This window comes from Adiantum capillus-veneris, chromosome 12 (assembly GCF_014529385.1).
Source record: "Adiantum capillus-veneris isolate H3 chromosome 12, ASM1452938v2, whole genome shotgun sequence".
NCBI lineage: Eukaryota > Viridiplantae > Streptophyta > Polypodiopsida > Polypodiales > Pteridaceae > Adiantum > Adiantum capillus-veneris.
In genome coordinates this window covers 103,804,440-103,825,048 of record NC_140942.1, presented here as the reverse complement: position 1 = coordinate 103,825,048, position 20,609 = coordinate 103,804,440, and the positions used below count along the sequence as shown (strand labels likewise).

General features: G+C 45.7%; 1 protein-coding gene across 3 annotated transcripts in view; it reads left to right on the top strand.

Moving 5' to 3' along the window:
* Positions 1 to 20,609, top strand: part of LOC147446246 (uncharacterized) — a 99,370-nt gene that overhangs the window by 57,192 nt on the left and 21,569 nt on the right. For all 3 annotated transcript variants that reach the window (XM_086525505.1, XM_086525506.1, XM_086525504.1), the window contains 7 exons: positions 5,656 to 5,802; positions 5,922 to 6,037; positions 6,134 to 6,149; positions 6,232 to 6,386; positions 6,466 to 6,566; positions 6,686 to 6,781; positions 6,871 to 6,970. In XM_086525505.1, the coding sequence (XP_086381631.1) occupies positions 5,656 to 5,802; positions 5,922 to 6,037; positions 6,134 to 6,149; positions 6,232 to 6,386; positions 6,466 to 6,566; positions 6,686 to 6,781; positions 6,871 to 6,970 (731 nt within the window). The remainder of the gene's footprint in view (positions 1 to 5,655; positions 5,803 to 5,921; positions 6,038 to 6,133; positions 6,150 to 6,231; positions 6,387 to 6,465; positions 6,567 to 6,685; positions 6,782 to 6,870; positions 6,971 to 20,609) is intronic.

Here is a 20,609-nt window from a genome sequence, read left to right as displayed (position 1 = left end):
GCCGATGCTTGGGAGCCGTTTGGTTGTATGCTTGTAAAATAATTGTTGTTGACTCCCGGCCCGGACCTGGATGGCTATGCGGGAGGAGTATTAAGAAGTTTGAGAGTGGTTACTCTAAGCACCTCCAAACGACGCAGGTTGCGGTCTCGAGGCGTTTGGTTGTAAAAGGCGTCTATATCTCCCAGCCCAGACCTTCTTAGGTTATGCGGGAGGAGTGATGAGGGAGTCGTTGAATATCTCCCGGCCCGAACCTCGTTAGGTTATGCAGGAGGAGTGTCCATCGGTGACTTTATGTTTCTATGTCTTGTGACATGCATATGTGAGCATTTGTGTTGCATTGTGATGTGCCAACCACTGAATATCCCTAATTGGATGAGATTGCTTGGGTTTGTAATTTTAGTGCATCAAGACACCCGTGGTAGATCAGTGCGATCTGGGTGTGATGGCTAATTTTACTACGCCAGAATATCAAGAGTTCCGATCTGGACGAAAGGAGAAGCCAACTCCTTGATCAAAAGAGCAGAAAGGAGAAGCCAACTCCTTAACAAAACAAAAAGAGCAAACTGATTGTCCCTCGGATTGTCACTCGGTATGACCCTCGGAAATTTTGAGCTAACTTGAGTTGTTTTGCAGACATGCTGTAATCGTGGACGATTATTCTCTTTCAAGAAGGGGGAATGTCACAAACTGCTGACATGTCAAGCCTTGAAGAATAGAGCCAACTTGGAGATCCCAGCCGAGGGGCCTAAATCCTAAGAAGAACAAGTAACACAAGAAGAAGTCCTACCAACTGTAACAGGCTTGGACACTCCAAGCGAGAAATCAATAGCGACACACGAACAGAAAAAATCACTGAACTTTGAGAGAGAGAGAGAGAGAGAGAGAGAGAGAGAGAGAGAGAGAGAGAGAGTCTCCACGGACGGTGGAGTTTCTCGTCCAGAAGCATTGGCCCCAAAGGTTGGTGCCCCTTTCGGTATTTCTTTATTTACAAGGTCCTCTGCTCTCAGACTCTGCATCCAGATGCTCTGCAGAGTGAAGCCCCAAGGTCTCTTTTATTACAAGGGATGCCCAAAAGCAAAGCCCCAAAAGCGAGCAGGTCAAAAGCACTAAACCCCAAAAGCTATGGTCCCCAAAAGCTAGTGTAAAATCTGTCCAATGCAATTTACGGAAATCTGCCCAGCCTGCCACGTCAGCACATCAGCGCAAGATCTGGAGAATCTGTGCAGTCTTGCCACGTCACCATCCGTACGGATTGCCACGTCAGCATCTCAGCGCGGAAATCTCTTCCAGATGTCAAGCTTTGGGTGTTTAGGGTTTTAGGCCTCTTAGCCGGTGCTCCATAAGTTCTTTAAGTTGGTCCATTTGGAGTCTCTCGTCCACTCGGCCATTTCTCTTTTAGTTGGCCATTCCACCTCATCACTTTGTGACACATACCTGTGGGAGATTAGCAATTAGCCAATCTAGTCCCTGTTCAAAATGTGAGATTGAACTACGGAGGGGTGTGAGCCACACACGCCTAAAACGTTAGAGAGAGAGAGAGAGAGAGAGAGAGAGAGAGAGAGAGAGAGAGAGAGAGAGAGAGAGAGAGAGAGAGAGAGAGAGAGAGAGAGAGAGAGAGAGAGAGAGAGAGAGAGAGAGAAAACACAAGCGCTCTGCAAATGATGCTCTCAATACACAATGTATGACTACAAGACCCTAACCATTCTATGTATAGAATGTTAGGTTGAGGTAGGGCAGAATGTGTAACTGGCGCAAAAAACATAAAAGCCCAAAAATGGCTAAAAATGTGTGCACTCAGCGAGGCTCAAAAAATGATCGGCCGAACACATGCTAAAAGTGCCGCCCATGCATTCTACATGATGTGCGATGGGTGGCCAACCCGAGACAATCACTAGCCGTACAAAATGGCGAAGCAACGTTAGTGTAACACCGCCTCTCAGTATCAGATGTTGAAACAACACACGAGTCGAAGGTGAGAAGCCAAAGTCCGCTAAGTTACAGCCTTCGTGAAGATGTCTGCTGCATTGTCCGCTGTACGGACATACTCCAAATGAAGATCTCCAGCCAAAACTCGCTCCCGAACATAGTGGTACTGCACCTCAATGTGCTTTGTCCGAGCGTGAAAGATAGGGTTCTTGGCAATAGCAATGCAATTTTGATTGTCGCACAAAAGACGAGTCGTAGCAGTCTGGGGAAAACATAATTCTCCCGGTAATCTCCGTAGCCATATTGCCTCACAAGCAGCATAACAAGCTGCTGTGTACTCCGCCTTTGTGGAAGATAGCGCAATGGTGGGTTGCCGCTTACTGTGCCATGAAATGGGTCCTGAGCCGAGTGTGAAACTGTAGTAGAGTGCGAAGTACCTGGATTTCTTGCCCAGTCTGAATCGCACCAACCAAGTAGGGTGCAACCCTTGGAGCGACCATAGAACACACCATGGTCCAAGGTGCCGCTGATGTACAACAGAGTACGCTGGGCACACTGCCAATGTCACTGACGAGGTCGGGTGTTGAAGGAACTGAGGACAGAAACTGTGTAACAGATGTCTGGTCGGGAATAAGTCAGCCATACGAGGCAGCCAACAACATTCCTATACTGCTCTAAGTCAATCTGTGGGGAAGGATCGTGAAGCGAGATGCTCTCTCTGGGTTCAACAGGAGTGCCAATTGGTTTGCAGCTTGTCATTTGGAATCTCTCCAGGATAGCCTTCGCATACTTCCGCTGAGGAAAGAAGATGCCGTCTAGTGTCTGAAAGATCTCGAATGGAAGAAAATAGTGAAGTAGTCCAAGATCAGTCATCTCGAAACGTGTCTCCATAGCTTTCATGATCGACTTGATTTTGCTGGTCCATGAGCTTGTGAAAATGAGATTGTCCACATAGACAATCACTATTGCAATCAAAGAGCCATTAGAGACAACATAACAGTTGGAATCTGATGAGGTACGCGGTAACCCCAGCTTCACAAGAAACTGGTCAAGTGTGAGGTACCATTATGTAGTCCCAGAGGTAGATTGATAAGATCGCAAGTCGCCGACGAAGGTACCGTCTCCAATGCCGTAGCAGTCCAAGATAACCGCTTAGACAACCACCGGATGGTGTCCTGACGAGCAAGGGAGTGATCAACCGCACAAAGGGTAAAACTTTAGCTTGCTGTCCGCCCCAAAAACGTTGCAAAGTGTGCTGAAAACGCCACTGTAATAGAGATTTTAGTGTGCTTGTACATCACTAATCTGTACGGGAGCGTCGTAGAGTGTGGGGGTTCTCTCACTTCTTAGCTGTCGAGGGGCTGAAAACAGAGAAAAAATAGCAAGTAATCAATGCCAAAATAGTGCCAATTGGGTGTGGATACCTGACGATGCCGTAGATCTGCAAGTTCCTGGCAGTAGGAGACTCTCCAGGCAAGTGTAGGCCGCTTCCTCAAGTGCCTATGGGCAGCGTTTTTCAGAAAACGCAGCAAGCCACAAAAAACGCAAGCAGGTCCAAAAACGCAGATCAGGCCAGAAAAAACACTGGACAAATCTGGGGCTGATGTGGTGCGATTTGTTACAGAGGAGGTAGCTCTGCTTGTAGGGGATGTAGATCAAGGCACGGATGCAAAAGTGCTAGGGCTCTATTGCAAAAATGCTAGCTGGTCCAAAAACGCTAGGCTGAAATTTTCAGTTTCTCGCGACGGAACGGAGCAGAACTGCTAGCGCTAGGCTTTGGGAGTGAGATCGTTGAAGATGCTCCACAACTTGGCGACTGAGACCATGTGACAGTGAGCAGCAGAGAGGGTGTGAGCCATGCGCGCCAAAAAAGTTGGAGGGAGAGAGAGGGAGAGAAAACAAGTGCTTTGCAAATGATGCTCTCAATACACAATGTATGACTACAAGACCCTAACCATTCTGTTTATAGAATGTTAGGTTGAGGTAGGGCAAAATGTGTAACTAGTGTAAAAACCATTAAAGCCCAAAAATGGCTAAAAATGTGTGCAGCCAGCCAGGCTCAGAAAATGACCGGCCGGACATGTGCTAAAAGTGTTCGCCCATGCAATCTACATGATGTGCGATGGGTGGCCACCTTGGGACAATCACTAGCCGCACAAAATGGCGAAGTAACGGTGGTGTAACTCTAACACAAAAGGCTCTTGCCTTGGCAAACACGCATAAAACCCACAGAATTGTACATGGTCATCTGTGTAGCCCAGCTAGTAGGGCATTACCATATGTGCAAAGCGGTAACTTGTTTGACTTGCTCCCTATGGATGGAGCTACCGGTATATCAAGCTCTATCTCTGCACCATTGAGAATAATCTGCATCATCTAAAATGGGTGCATTCTTCTTTGGAGCCTGAGGAACGGGGGTAGGAGAAGAGGATTCATCGACCTCAAGAGGAAAATCACCAGCTAGATCTTCAAGTATTGGCAAGTCTGGGGTTGTCATGGAAGACTTGGGAGTTGAAGCTCCCTCTGAAGGAATAAACTCGTCATAGACAACATCATGGCTAAGCACAACATCCTTCTTTATTGGATCATAAAGTCTCTATATCCCTTGGAAAGAGTATCGTAGCCGACAAAAAACAATCTTTAGGACTTGGGGTCAAACTCCCCCCTCGCTCCTTCGGTACATGGACGATCGCTCCCAAATATCTTGAAACGAGAGAATCGGGCTTTGTACCAAAGTAAGCCTCAAACAGGGTCTTCTGTGGAATTGAAGAAGTTGGAGATTAGTTTATGGTATGAACTGCTGTTGCAACTGCCTCTACCCATAAAGACTTTGACAGGTCTTGATGCTCAAGCGTAGTCCACGCCATCTCAACCCCTGTCCTATTCTTCCGTTCCACAAGTCCATTCTCTAAGGGCGATCCGGTATTCGCAAGCTCTTGCTTGATGCCATGGTCCGCCCAAATGATTTGGAGGTATACTCCCCACCTTTGTCCGATCGAACTGTCTTGAATACTTTATTGCTCTCCTTCTTCACAGGAGCACGCCAATTCTACCAAATGCCTCTGACTAGTGCTGTAGAAAATATACCCAAGTAAAGCGGCTGAAATCATCCATCAAAAATAGAAGTAAAGAACTCTGCCTAGGGAAGGATTTTGCATAGGTCCACAAAGGTCGGTGTGAACCATCTTTAACAATGCAGTAGCTAAGCGTGTAGAGTGCTTCTGAATAGCCTCTCTATGTTGCTTCCCACAAATGCAAGAAATGCATTTCCCATGCTTACTCCCAACATCTGGCAAGCCTTAAAGCATCTGCTCACAAAAAGCAAGTCGAAGAGCATCATCGTTCAAATGACCAAACCTAAAATGCCATATATCACCTTTGAGAATCTACTCTTTTAGGACTTTTGGCCCAACATCTGGCAAGCCTTAAAGCATCTGCTCACAAAAAGCAAGTCGAAGAGCATCACCGTTCAAATGACCAAACCTAAAATGCCATATATCACCTTTGAGAATCTACTCTTTTAGGACTTTTGGCCTTTTGCAGATGTACAGAAACATTTCATTTTTTCTCTCTTTCAGTTGATAACATCTGTCTATTCTTGTTTGTGGTCTACTTATGATATTTTTCTGGGCTTATTGACTCTACTTTCAGGTCTCATTTCTATGTAAGGTAAGATGCATTATTTAAATGGAGGTCTTAGCCTGCTGATAATCTTTCTTTCCATCACAGAGGGAACAGCAACAAACAATTTGTCGAGTCATATTTATGAATCGACAGATTTTGGCGATTACAAGGGAATGCAATTGTGTTTTTTGGGAACATCATCATCTATTCCAACTTTGAGAAGGAATACATCGTGTCTTGCTTTGAGATTAGGTAGAGTTTCAGAGCAATTTATGTGCTTCGGTTGCAATTCTTGAAAGCACATTAACCTTTTGTGTCCCTACTAAAGAATCCAAATGATATTCTAACTGGAAGTTGTGTATATGCAACAGATAGAGTTACTTATCTCTTCGATTGTGGTGAAGGTGTTCAGAAGCAGCTCTACAAAACTCCCTTTCGTTTTGGTTCTATAGGAAGCATCTTCATAACACACATGCATGGCGACCATGTATCCTCTTTAAAATTAAACTATTCTTGAAATAAGCACAGATACTAACAGTATCTAGCATCTTTTGATTGCCCTAACTAGTCATCTTTCTTTCAGGTGTTTGGACTTCCAGGTTTGCTCCGGGCATATCTTGCAATTATTTGACTTTTTATTTTAGAACAACTTTAATGTGTGGTGTTGAACTACGCGTCCAGGTGTTTTATCAGGTCTAGGCATGACTACCAACAAGTCTGAACGTATAAATATCTATGGTCCTGAGGGGCTACGCATGTATATACGCACCATCTTGAATGGGTGCTTTGGACGGGTATTCTCGAAGTATGCTGTGCATGAATTAAAAATTGGAAAGGTGCAACTTTTATTTCTAATGTAGAGCACTATTCAAATCACTTCAGGGGTCTAAGAGTTTTCAGATGTGCTGGTTGTAGAAGCCCAAAGCTGGAAGAAAACGAACAAAGGAAGCTGACAGACATGAAGATGAAGTTGCTGGACAAGATTTCTATGCATCGAGTGAGGGTATATGGGACATGTAAGTAGTTCTGTATGTGGTAAGCAGCTTGAATATCTATCCATGTGTTTTTATACTGCAGAGAGAGTACTTAATAGAGCTCTGTGAAGCTCACACCTTGTTTTACCATTTTGACACAGATTTGAGGACAATCAGTATACTGTAAAAGCTGGTCTGGTGCAGCACAGTGTACCTTGCTGGGGTTATATTGTGGAAGAAAAGGCTCGGCCTGGAAGGTTATGTCCTAAATGTGTTTGATATTTAGCTACAGCTTGTAAAGATAAGGCATCTTAAATTTAAGAAGCACTTCATCAACTCTTAACAGATTCAGTGTGGACCGAGCACGCGAGTTAGGAATTAGACCAGGCGGTAACTATGCTTTGCTACAACAGGGCCACTCCATTACTCTGAAAGACGGCCAAAAGGTGCTATATAGCTGGTATCCGATTCTCTTGCTCCTCCTAAAATATACCGTTTGTTTCATATGTAAAAGTAGGAAGTTTTTGAGCATTTGTTTCTATCACTGTTGGAATCCTACAGCTATCGTGGAGCCTGAGAAATTAAACTTCAAACCTGCATCAAAGCGATGAGGACAGCTATTGTGACGAATGGAAAGAACCCCCTTCGCTACTTCCTTTGGGCTCTCCTGGCTTATGCACATTTTCGACCTCTTTCTGTCTCACGCTTTGCTGGTCGTTTTCCGCCTTATGCTTCCTCGCTTATGCATCCTGGGCTGGCTTCTTCCCTTCAGACAATACACATGCTTGCTTACCCGCAAAGTGTGTGCACCTACCCCTGGCTAGCTAACTCTGAGTTTGAGTCTCCCGACATGGCAACCTATTGTGCTTTAGATCAGTCCAGACTCTTCTCTTTTACTCGGGCTCATTTCAAACACTGACAGCTTTGTTTTGAATTGGGACTCTGATGCACTTGACAAGGAGGTGGACTCCTTTATTGCGGTCTGTTTCCTAGTCTGCCAATTGAGTACCTCCCCTTACTCTCTGGGATGGGTGAAGTGTTCAGGCAATCCTTGTTCGAATCTCCTTGGATTGCTGCCTTGGTTGCAGGAAAGACAACAGGTCTGCCTATTGTTTGTGAAACCTCCACGGCCTCCCAAAGGAGGTCCTTCCCTCTAGCGAGGGGCGGATGGATTCATTGGAGAGAACTTGGGATTCCTTAACTGGTGGTTTATCTGTTACTAGATTGGACACACGGCAGATGCTTGTAGACATTATTACCTTCGGTATGACCAGGGGAACGTTTAACAACTATGCCGCGAAGTCAACTGGACAACCAGTCGGGAGATTTTTAGGCGGCAACCCCGAAACGGGCAAAAGCCTGTAATTGCGCCAAGTGGCAGATTTTCATGCACTTGCCTCTTAGAAAAGTTGGCGCTGAATTTTAAGCTGAGGGGAGGCCTCGTTTGGTTTTTGTCACACGTTAAGAGCTATGGAGTGCTTTAGCCTTTCTTTCCCTCTCATGTACAGTGTGGTGCTAGGAGTGATGCCCTGTACGCTACACACTGCTCTTTCTCTCCCCTACGTGTACCTTTGTGATGCCCCACAAGAGGGCTCTTCATTTGACTGATGTACAACTGTGTGGTTTCATGCTTTTGTAATGAGGCAAGAGTCTCCTTGAGCAGGAATAGGGATAGCTAGCTGCTATTCCAAAGCAGGCACTGGTGAGGGTCATAACCTCACCGTACAGGTGCAAATTCAGCACTGTGTATGCGCAGAAAATTGACTGTTTTCAGCCATATGGACGCCAGAACCCTTGGGAATCGTGCCCCATTAGCAGAGGACAGCTAGGGGATTGTTTGGGGCTGAAAACAGAGCAAAAACCAGTAAACACAGTGTGCTGAATTTACTGTTTTTGGGCAGGAATCAGAGGGTATATACATTAGTGGAAGTTGAGTTCTAGCAGGGGAATTGGTTTCGCGCAAGTTCTAGGGTTGTTATGTTGTCAAAATTTGACCAAATCAGGTAGTATCTAGCGGGATACAGGTAAAGGATTCCCAGGACTCTACTTTGCAATTTACCCTCTCAAAGTATAAAGAAATACCGAAAGTGGCCAATTTTGGGGCCTACAGGTTTTCGGGGTCTGCTCGGGGCATTCTAGCTTCCAAGCCGTGTGTGTACTTAAGTGTTAATTCCCGTCGCAGGTTTCCTTTCCATGTTCTCTGTGTGTGTGTCTAAAGTAAAGAATTTCGGGTGAAAGCAAAAGCCTACCGCCCTACGGCCCGATTTCAAGGTTCCATTGCTGGGATATCAATCACTTTTTCCTCAAAGAGTGAGCCGCGGTTGTTTTGGGTAAAGACACAGAGTGCAGGAACGCGGGATTACACTATGGCCGACAAAGGGAAGGGCATTATGGAAGAGGGTTCCTCTTCGAAGGACAGACAGGAAATTCCTATGGTCTTCGAGATTGGCGAGAGCTCACGGCGAGCTCACGGCCACGTCAGAGTGTACCTCCTGTTAATGTGAATGTCCCTCCAGTAGTACACGGCTTTATCACTGGGCAACTTGAGGATGATGCATTCAGGACTCAGTTAGTTGCCGCGGTGAATGTCTTTTCGCAACTGGTGCAAAATCCAAGGTTTATGGAGTTCTTGCAAGCGCCACCAGTGTAACAACAAAATAGGCAACCTACATCGCATATGGAGCTTGTTGAGGCTCAAGCCGAAGTACTTCATGCGACTTAGCAGGAAAGGGAACACTCGCATGTTGCGGAGTCAGGGGCTCCAAAACAAGTTCCTCCAGTGCTTGAACAGGTGGCTAGAACGCGTATTCCACAGGTTATGCTAGTTCAGCCCGCCACCTTTCAGAGCCCGCATGCTGTCTTGAATAGACAGGGAACTGGATACCAGGCAATGCACCCAGTTTTTCCACCATCCACGGTACATCCTGGGTATTTTGGGGGTGGATCAGTGTTCCAAAGTATAGCTGGTTATGCGCCTGGAAGTCAGCCGTACATGTCAGGAACAATGTTTGGGGGTATGCAAGGCATGATGCCAAACCCCATCTATGGTAGTATCGGCATGTAGCAGGGTTTTCAGTGCATCCAGGCATAGTTACCCGGAACGCGGAACGGGAACGGCGACGAGATCCCCGCGGAACGGGGGAACGGCTAGGGGTCCGGAACAAGAACGGCGCGGAATGGGAGGTATAAAAAACACCCAAATAGTGCATTTTTTAGCTCCTTGTGTTTAAATACAAGGAGTATTAGAGTGCTTTGACTTTAATACTCACAAAAAACTCGTTTTGAAGACCATTCAACCTTGCTATGACTAGATGATGAGAGAGAGAGAGAGACTCGAGAGAGTGAGAGGGAGAGGGAGAGATTTGAGAGAGTGGGAGGGAGAGGAAGAGAGCTTGAAGGCCTAAAGCCTTGAGCCTTGAGAAAGAGAGTCTTGAGAGGGAGAGATCTTGAGAGTGTGAGAGGGAGAGAGCTTGAGACTTGAGGATTAGCTTGTGGAGAGAAAGGGGGAGGGTGTGCATTTTATGAGTCCTTGAGGCCTTGCACACTTCAAAAAGAAGCCCAAACATTTACTTCAATTTTTTCAATTTTTGCCAAATTTGTTTGTAGCCATTGGCCGTTCCAGGGGAATTCCGGAACGTTCTGGGGCTTTCCAGAACGTTCCGGAACGGCCGTTCCGGTTTGCACTGTCCACCCCGGAACGTCAGACGTTCCGGGACGTTTCGGAACGTTCGAGAAGGGAACTGCCCCCCGGAACACCGGAACGGGGGCTAGGGGACGTTCCCCGGTAACTATGCATCCAGGGCCAGTTTGGGGTGCCACAGGCTCATATGGCTGGTTTTTTCAGACAACAGTCAGATATCGCACCTTTGACGCAATTTGTGAATGGCCAAGATGTGTCGATCATGCCTACTATAGTGCCCATGTTGCAGACCATTCCTTATGACAACTTGGGGGCACTTGTCACGAGTCTGTGGCAACTAACTTTACTTGTTGATTTCTTTCTGGGGGAATTTTATTTGACTTGTTTTAAAGCACCCCTCTGGAAATGCCAATGTCCGAGTTGCATGGTGTGAGGTGGACAGTGAGAGTCTAGGCCGGACGGCCATTGAGCACTATAGTTGGACAAACGGATTAAGGTTAGCCACGGTGGGGCTACGAGTGTAAATCATCTGATAGCTGACCGACATTGCATTTTTCGATGTAGTTCCATGGGTGATTGATAGTCAGACGACTCCTGTGAGTGCCATAGAAGCATCTCCTAAAATTTAGGGAACTGCTATTTTGGACTTGAAAATGTGTTCGTGTCATTAGCTCAGGAATAATAAAGGGAAAATTTTATTGCTCTGTTGCCGAGTCAACTGACGCGCCAGTTGATATATTTTTAGCCAAGTTGGCCAAAGTCGGAAACTGGGCGAGGTGTCACTCCATGAGCAATTCTGCCACTCTGGGAGAGATGGGGCGAGCCTACAAGAGAAAAGGGGCGCCATTTTCAGCCAGCAGGTGGATTGCAACACGTGCAAGAGCTATGGAGTGCTTCCTTTCCCTCTTATGTACAATACGGTGCCAGGAGTGATGCCCTGCACGCTATGCACTGCTCTCTCTCTCTCTCTCCTACGAGCAGTTATGTTATGCCCCTCAAGTGGGCTTCTCATTTGACCAATGTGCAGTTGTGTGGGTTCATGCGCGATTGCCGAGGCAAGAGCCTCTTGCACAGGTACTGGATTAGCTAGTGGCTAATCCCCAGCAGGTACTGATGAATTCAGAGAGGTTTCACGTGAGAAATCTCGTCCGATTCAAAGGGCAAGTAGCCCTATAGGTGCGGGAGCTCGAGGACTTGCTATGGATGCGACCGGCACGCGAAACGGAGCCCGAAACAGGGAATTACAGCCTGCTGTGTATTTTGCAGGTTTAGGGTTTCAGCCCTAAACAGTCCCTAATACCCCCTAGGAGGTTCGGGGACGCGAGGGGACCGCTGTAGAGGTGGTTTGGCGCATTTTCGGGGCAGAAAACAGAGAATTCAGCGTGCTGCAGATTCTTGCCAGGTTTTGCAAAGTGTCTGTATGCGTTGGAAAAGTCATCTATTGCGTGGGGATACTGACTGTGAAGCGTCCTAGTACAGTTATGCTATCGAAATCGGGCCAGAACAGATGGATTTCAGCCCAGATTGTGCGGGACAGCTTGTAGGAAATCACAGGTTTTATTCCCTCTGTTAAAGAATAAAGAAATACCGAAAGGGGCGCCAACCCTTGGGCCCTACAGGTGTCGCTGTCTGCTTGGGAGCATTCTAGCTTCGTGGCTGTGCTTTTGTTTTGAAGTGTAATTCCAGTCTCAGTTACAGGTTCCTTTAAGTCATTGCTTTGTGTCGTAAAGTCAAGTGTTAAAGAATCGGGTGAAAGCTAACATCTACCGCCCTACGGGCGGGTTTCATGGTTCCGTTGCCAGGACAAGTTTTCCTTAAGAAGTGAGCCTTGGTTGGTTTGCGGCGAAGACACAAAGCACAGGAACTTGGAATTACACTATGGTTGACAGGACAGGCAATGCTAGAGAAGAGGGTTCCTCTTCCCAGGGTAGACATGCTATTCCTTTACAACATGAAGTTGGCGAGAGTTCACGACCGCCACTGTCTACGCCTTTTGCTCGTGTGAATGCATAGCGAGAACAGGTTCAAGGGTTCATGACTGGGCACTTTGAAGAGGATGTGTTCAGGACATAGTTAGTTGCTGCTGTGAATGTTTTCACTCAGTTGGTGCAGAATCCCAGGTTTATGGATTATCTGCAAGCATCATCAAAGTCACAGTAGGCAAGGGAATGCCCTCAACGTACAGAGCCCGTTGAGGCTCAAGCCCAGGTCTCCCATGCGACTCAGCAAGATAGGGAAAACTCGCATGTTGCGGAGTCAGGGGCTCAAAAACAGGTTCCTCCCGTGCTTGAACAGGTGGCTAGAATGCCTATTCCACAGGTCATGCCAGTTCAGTCCGCCACCTTTCAGAGCCCGCATGTTGTCTTGAATGGACAGGGAACTGGATACTAGGCTATGCACCCAGTTTTTCCACCACCCACGGTACATCCAGGGTATTTCAGGGGTGGATCAATGTTCGAAAGTATGGCTAGTTATGCACATGGAAGTCAGTCGTACATGCCAGGAACAGTGTTTGGGGGTATGCAAGGCATCATGCCAAACCCCATGTATGGTAGTATCGGCATGCAGCATGGTTTTCAGTGCAACCAAGGCCAGTTTGGGGTGCCACAGGGTCATTTTGGCATGGCTAGTTTTTTTGGACAGCAGCCAGATATTGCACCTCTGACGCAAAATGTGAATGGCCAATGCCGATCATGCCTACTACGGTGCCCATGTTGCAGACTATTCCTTATGACAATTTGGGGGCACTGGAAAAGCCGAAAGCTTACAAAGAAGGTGGAAGAAGGTGGTGCAGCTGTGAAGTTCAACACCTTTAGTGGCTTTGAGGATAAAGCAAAGACTCTCACTTTCCTCCAACAATTTGATACAGCTTATGCAGGGGGGAATTTTACGGAGGCCTCTGAAGTAAGGAAAGCTGTCACTTTTCTAAAGGACAATGCGCTTACATCGTGGACAACATTGTTAATGCTAAGACAGGCACCCGCCACTTGGGTTTACTTCAGGCAAATGTTTGCATCTGCTTGGCTATCAAATGAATTTGAAGCCGACGTCATGACAGATTGGCACCAACTTACTTCGGTTACATGCAAGAGCTTGCTGGAGTACAATAGGAGGTTTTGTAAAGCGTTACTCTCAGTGACCTCCTATAGATTTGTGCCATTGACAGAGCAGATAGAGAAGTACTGTTGTGGGCTGCGTAAAGGGCTTCGCGATTACTGTACCAAGAACAGAGTGGCTACCCTCACTCAACTTATGGAAGTTGCTAACACTGGTCTTGCCTTGTTGAAAGGAGAAGACAATGGGTTTCCGAGCAACGAGAAAGGAGGGCAGCAAAAGAAAAATTCATCAAAGCAGCCCTTTATGAAAGCGTCTCTTGAAGCGTCCTCGGCTAGCGAGGTTCAGCCGAGACTTCTAGAGCGCAGGCAAGGAAGCAGAAAAGGAAGCCTTTTATGCATAAGACGTTTGAGGAAAAGAAGGTTTTGATGGCTGAAAACAAGTGCTTTATATGCGAGCAGAGTGGTCATTTTACAGCCAACTGTCCACAAAAGAAAAGGCCAGCTGACTTAGATGACAAAGAGGTCAAGAAAGGAAAGAAGCCTATTCCCTCGGCAGGTTTAGTGCCAGACATGTTGGGCGACTGGCCTAGTACAGATGCCAGTGAGTTATGCAGAGCGTGGGGTAAAGTTAGAGACTAGATGGCACTTATCTTCCTTGATCCAGGTGCCAAAGCGAACTTTATAACGCCAGAATTAGCTATGAAGTTGGGCATCAAAGCTGAAGAGATGGGGTACACCGCAGAGGCAGGATTGGCATGTCCTTGCCACTCAGAGTGTGTTACTCCCATCATTGGAAAGCTGCATCTGCATATTCAGTCGTATGAGTTCTACATCATGCTGTTGGAAGGATGTGATGTTGTGTTGGGGATCCCATGGATGTTCCGAGTGCATGGAGTCTTGGATGCCTACAACAAAAAGATCATTGTACAGCATAGGGGCAAAACTCGCATCTTGGATGTAAAGCTAAAAGGAGAGTCAGTCCCTATTGTATCTGCTTCTGCTATCACTTCTATAATAAAGAATCATCTTTCTGCGTACTTGGTTTTTGCACGTGATGTCTCAGATAGTTGTCAGTCAAATTTATCTGTGTTAGATAAAGACAGGTTAGCATTTTTGCAAAAGTTTAATGGCTGTTTTTTTGATTCATTTCCGTCTCAACCACCGCCGGAGAGGCCCGAGGATCATGCGATTGATTTGGTGCCACGTTGTAGCCCACCAAATAGGCAAGTGTATAGGGTTAGTGAGGCGTTGCGGAAAGAGATTATGGAGGAGCTCTTAGAGAAAGGGCTGATTCAGCCTAGCTCGTCACCCTATCACTCTCCAGTTCTCTTAGTACAGAAAAAGGATGGCTCGTGGTGCATGTGTGTTGACTACCGTCCGCTGAATCAGAATACCATCAAGAATAGGTTTCCTATTCCAAGGATTGATGATATTCTTGACCGCCTAGAGGGTGCAACGATTTTCAGCAGGATCGACCTTAAAAGTGGGTACCATCAGATTCGAATTAGGCCTGAGGATGTGCATAAGACTGCGTTTAGAACGAAGTTTGGTCTCTACGAGTTCTTAGTGATTCCATTTGGTCTTACGAATGCTCCTGCTACGTTCAATAGGATGATGGATAGGATCTTCCGTCCATATCAGAACTTTGTTGGCACATTCTTTGATGACATGATAGTCTACTCGAAGAATGAAGAGGAGCATAGGCATCACTTGACCATTGTGTTCGAAGAGTTGCGCAGGAACAGATTGCTCATCAATGGCAAGAAAAGCGAGTTCTTCTTGGAAGAGATCCACTTTCTCGGACACATTGTGTCAAAGGATGGTGTCCGAATGGATCCTGCGAAGGTAGAAGCAATCAAGACATGGCCACCTTTAAGGACTGTGCACGATGTCCTTAGCTTCTTAGGGCTATGTTCTTACTACAGAAGATTCATTCGCAACTTTGCAGAGATTGCTTCACCTATACATGCTTTGCAAAAGAAAGAGGTCACTTTCAGATGGACCCAGAAAGAGATTTTAGCTTTTAATCTCTTAAAGGAAAAGATGACTTCAGATCCAGTCATTGTTCTGCCACATCTCAGGAAGTCATTTGTGGTCCAGTGTGACACTTGTGGCAGTAGCATTGTGCAGTGGTAATGCAAGATGGCAGGGTAGTAGCCTATGAGAGCAGAATCTTGCAAGGGCCAGAGACGACCATGTAGGTCTATGAAAAAGAGTTACTGGCTGTGATTCATGCGCTCTTAAGTTGGAAACACTATCTGCTAGTAGGTGCTGATTTTGTTGTCCAAACGAATCATCAGACCTTGCGATACTTTCTGACACAGTCAAAGCTATTGGAAAAGCATATGCGATGGACAAACATTCTTTCCATGTTTCACTTCCAGATCGTGCATGTGGAAGGAAAGAAGAATGTTGTGGTTGATGCGTTATTAAGAAAGCCACAAATTTCAGCTGTGTCAATTCCTTATCATCATGAGCTTGATGACATGAAGGAACAGTATGCGAGTGACGAAGATTTTGCAAGGATCTTCAAACAGTTACAGGAAGGACAACGTCATGAGCACTACCTCCTCAGAGATGGTTTTATGATGATGCATGGCAGACTCTGGGTCACTAGGCAATTGCGACATAAGGTCATAGTAGAGTCATGTCCCACCGTATGCAAGGCATCGTGGTATAGATGCTACAGTGAAAGCGATTGAGACATTCTTTTATTGGCCTACCTTGAGGAGAGATGTGGATGCCTTTGTGCGAGCATGCGTGATTTGCCAAAAGATCAAGTTTGATAGGCAAAAGGCACCAGGGCTGCTACAGCCATTGCCGATTCTAGATAAACCATGGAAGAGCATAGTTATGGATTTTATCTTTGATCTTCCAAGAACACAGATAGGGAATGATGGAATCTGGACCATTATTTGCAGATTCAGCAAGCAAGCTCATTTCATTCCTGTTAGGAAGAAGATAAAACCAGATCAGATGGCTCGTCTCTTTATGTACAATATCTTTAAGTACCATGGTATGCCACAGTCGATTGTCAGTGACTGTGATCCACGGATGACAAGTCTATTATGGAGAGGCATATTTGAGAATATGGGCACTACGCAGCGTAACCGCGAAACGTTTAAGACCCGAAACGTTTCACCCCGAAACGTGGCGTTTCACCCCGAAACGTTTCACTCTAGGCTAAGGCCTCATTGAAACGTTTGACCGAAACGCCAATTTTGTGTATATATAGAGTTATGTATCGACAAAACAGGTGTTCATAGTGCAGTGAGTAGAAACACATACTATGTTAACCTTGAAATAGCATATACATAATAAATAAATAAATATTTAATGGCCAAATTCTCTAAAGGAAATTTTTTATTTCAGGCGTTTCACTCCAGGCGTTTCACCTTGCAGGTGAAACGTTTCGGCCGTTTCACCCGTTTCGCGTTTCAGGCCTGTTGAAATGCGTTTCGCGGTTACGTTGGCACTACGCTTAAGTTCTCATCGTCGTTTCATTCACAGACAGATGGGCAGTTAGAAGAGGCAAATTCTACTGTCTTGGATCTGCTTAAGTGCTATGTGTCAGAGCACAAGGCGAAGTGGGAGCTGTATTTGCCGTTGGTTGAGTATGTGTACAATAATACAATGCATTCTTCAACAGGCAAAGCACCTCTTGAAATTGTCGAAGGTCATGTGAAAGTTCCTCCCATTTTGCATACCAAGGAAAAGATCTTTCAGGCAGATCAATATGTACAGAATATGGATGAAATGTACCAGAAGATAAAGCATGCCCTTGAAAGGACACAGGCAAAGCAAAAGAAAGTTGCTGATCTCCACCGTCGTGAATTGTTGTTTTCACTTGGTGATTGGGTACCATTGCGGTTTGCAAAGGCACGCTTAAAGAAGCGAAAAGGTAAAGAAAGTCTCTTTACAAAGCTTAGTATGCGTTACTATGGGCCTTTCCAAGTAGCGGAGAAGATCAGTGACGTCAGTTATAGGCTGAAATTGCCTGAGAACTGGAAGATTCACAATGCCTTTCACGTGAGTCTTCTCAGACCATTTATTGGTGATGTGCCAGAGGATATGCCAGTTGAAGAGCAGCGAGAAGTTGAAGAGCTTGATGAAATCTTGGTCCGAGAACAGATCATGGCACAAGGAAAGAAAAGTCAAAGGCAAGGTTACAAGGCGATATTTGGTGAAGTTCAAGAACTATCCACCTATGGATGCAAAGTGGATGGAAGAGAGTGAACTGTTATAGTCACCAAATGTATTGCAGCTTTACCTTGAAGTCTTTGGTTGGTATACCACCTACGTATTCTCCAACTCAAGTTGAGCAAAGGTCAAAAGGAAAGAGACCTGCGCTAGAGGGGGGTGATCCAGGAGCTAGCACTTCTCATATATCTATGGATTTAGTGCACTAGAAGTGTACCCTACTTGGCAATTGCCCTTGGGGAATAAAAGTTTTGTCCAAAAGTTTGTTCAGCGCTATAGAAGTAAGTATGTCTTGCCAGTTGTCAAGAGTACAATAATTGCTTCTAATGAATACATGCTGACGCATTTTTAAACTGCTGGCTTATTATGCTTGAAAGGATTCGAAGTGTACTAAAGGTTATGGACTCTATTAAAGCCAGTGGCACAATGTGAAAGCTATCCACTATGTCAATGGAACAGTCTCACAGGTAGACCGTCCATGAGTCAACAAGTGTTAAATACACAAGAGTGTTAACTATGAGCATGTATGTCTCATACCATGTTGACGAGGTGTGTACACATGAAAAGGTTGACAACCGTGATACGGTGTCCATGAAGTGCTGTACACACTAATGGATTGATATTCATGCAAACGAGGGCGTTCGCGATTTCAAGAGGGGGTTATGTCACGAGTCTGTGGCAACTGATTTCTTTCTGGGGGAATTTTGTTTGACTTGTTTAAAGCACCTCTCTGGAAATGCCAATGCCCGAGTTGCATGGTGTGAGGCGGATAGTGAGAGTCTAGGCCGGATGGCCAGTGAGCACTAAAGTTGGACAAATGGATTAAGGTTAGCCACGGTGGGGCTACGAGTGTAAATCATTTGATAGCTGACCGACATTGCATTTTTTGATGTGGTTCCAGTGGTGATTGATAGTGAGACGACCCGTGTGAGTGCCATGGAAGCATCTTCTAAAATTTAGGGAACTGCTATTTTGGACTTGAAAATGTGTTCGTGTCATTAACTCTGGAATGACAAAGGGAATATTTTATTGCTCTGTTGCCAAGTCAACTGACGCACCAGTTGAGATATTTTTAGCCAAGTTGGCCAAAGTCGGAAATTGGGCAAGGTGTCGCTCCGTGAGCAATTCTGCCACTCTGGGAGAGATGGGGCGAGCCTACAAGAGAAAAGGGTCGCCATTTTCAGCAAGGAGGTGGATTGCAACAGGTGCAAGAGCTATGGAGTGCTTCCTTTCCCTCTTATGTACAGTGCGGTGCCAGGAGTGATGCCTTGCACGCTACGCATTGCTCTCTCTCTCTCTCTCTCTCCCCTACAAGTAGTTATGTTATGCCCCTCAAGTGGGCTTCTCATTTGACCAATGTACAGTTGTGTGTGTTCATGCGCGATTGTCGAGGCAAGAGCCTCTTGCACAGGTATTGGATTAGCTAGTGGCTAATCCCCCGCAGGTACTGGTGAATTCGGAGAGGTTTCACGTGAGAAATCTCGTCCGATTCAAAGGGCAAGTAGCCCTACGTGGAATTACAGCCTGCTGTGTATTTTTGCAGGTTTAGGGTTTCAACCCTAAAAGGTTCCTTATACCCCCAGGTATAAGGAAGTGTAATTCCAATCTCAATTACAGGTTCCTTTAAAGTCATTGCTTTGTGTCGTAAAGTGTAATTCCAATCTCAATTACAGGTTCCTTTAAAGTCATTGCTTTGTGTCGTAAAGTCAAGTGTTAAGGAATCGAGTGAAAGCTAATGTCTACCGCCCTACGGGCCTGTTTCAGCACTAGAGAAGCAGAAAGCTTACAAAGAAGGTGGTGCAGTTGTAAAGTTTAGTACTTTCAGTGGTTTCTAAGATAAAGCAAAGGCTCTTACTTTCCTCCTGCAGTTTGATACAGCTTATGCAGGAGGGATTTTACAGAGGTCTCAAAAGTCAGGAAAGCTGGCACTTTCTTAAAGGACAACGCGCTTACATGGTGGATGACATTGTTAATGCAAGGACAGACACCTGCCACTTGGGTTTACTTCAAGCAAATGTTTGCATCTGCTTGGCTGTAAAATGAATTTGAAGCCGACGTCATGATAGATTGGCTAAAGCTTACTTCGGCTACATGCAAGAGCTTGTTGGAGTACAATCGGAGGTTTTGTAAAGCGTTACTCTCAATGACCTCCTACAGATTTGTGCCGTTGATAGAGCACATAGAGAAGTACTCTTGTGAGCTGCGTAAAGGGCTTCGTGATTACTGTACCAAGAACAGAGTGGCTATCCTCTCTCAGCTAATGGAAGTTGCTAACACTGGTCTTGCCTTGTTGAAAGGAGAGGACAGTGGGTTTCCGAGCAACGAGAAAGGAGGGCCCTTTTTCTCCCCAGTGCTCCTAGTGCAAAAGAAGGATGGCTCATGGCTTATGTGTATTGATTACCGTGCGTTGAATAAGAATACCATCAAGAATAGGTTTCCTATTCCTTGGATTGATGATATTCTTGATCGTTTAGAGGGTGCTGCAATTTTCAGCAGGATAGACCTTAAGAATGGGTACCATTAGATTCGTATAAGGCCAGAGGATGTGCAAAAGAATGCGTTTAGAATGACATTTGGTCTTTATGAGCTTCTAGTGATGCCGTTTAGGCTAACAAATGCTCCTGCCACGTCAACAGAATGATGGACCGGATTTTCCGCTCGCATTAGCAATTTGTTGGGGCGTTCTTCGATGACATGATAGTGTATTCGAAGAATGAAGAGGAGCATAGGCGTCACTTGACCATTGTGTTCGAAGAGCTGCGCAGTCTTACATGTTACTTGTCAATCCTAAGAAAAGTGAATTCTTCTTGGAAGAGATCCACTTTCTTGTCCACATAGTCTCAAAGGATGGTGTCAGAATGGATCCCGCAAAGGTCGAAGCTATTAAGACATGGCCAGACTTGAAGACTGTTCACGATGTCAGAAGCTTCTTGGGATTATGTTCCTACCATAGAAGGTTTATGAGGAATTTTGCAGAGATAGCATCACCTCTTCACGCTTTGCAAAAGAAAGAGGTCACTTTCAGATGGACCCAAAAAGAGATTTCAGCTTTTAGTCTCTTAAAGGAAAAGTTGACTACAGATCCGGTAATTGTTTTGCCAGATCTCAGGAAGTCATTTGTGGTCCAATGTGACGCGTGTGGCAATAGCATCGGAGCAGTGCTAATGCAAGATGGACGGGTAGTAGCTT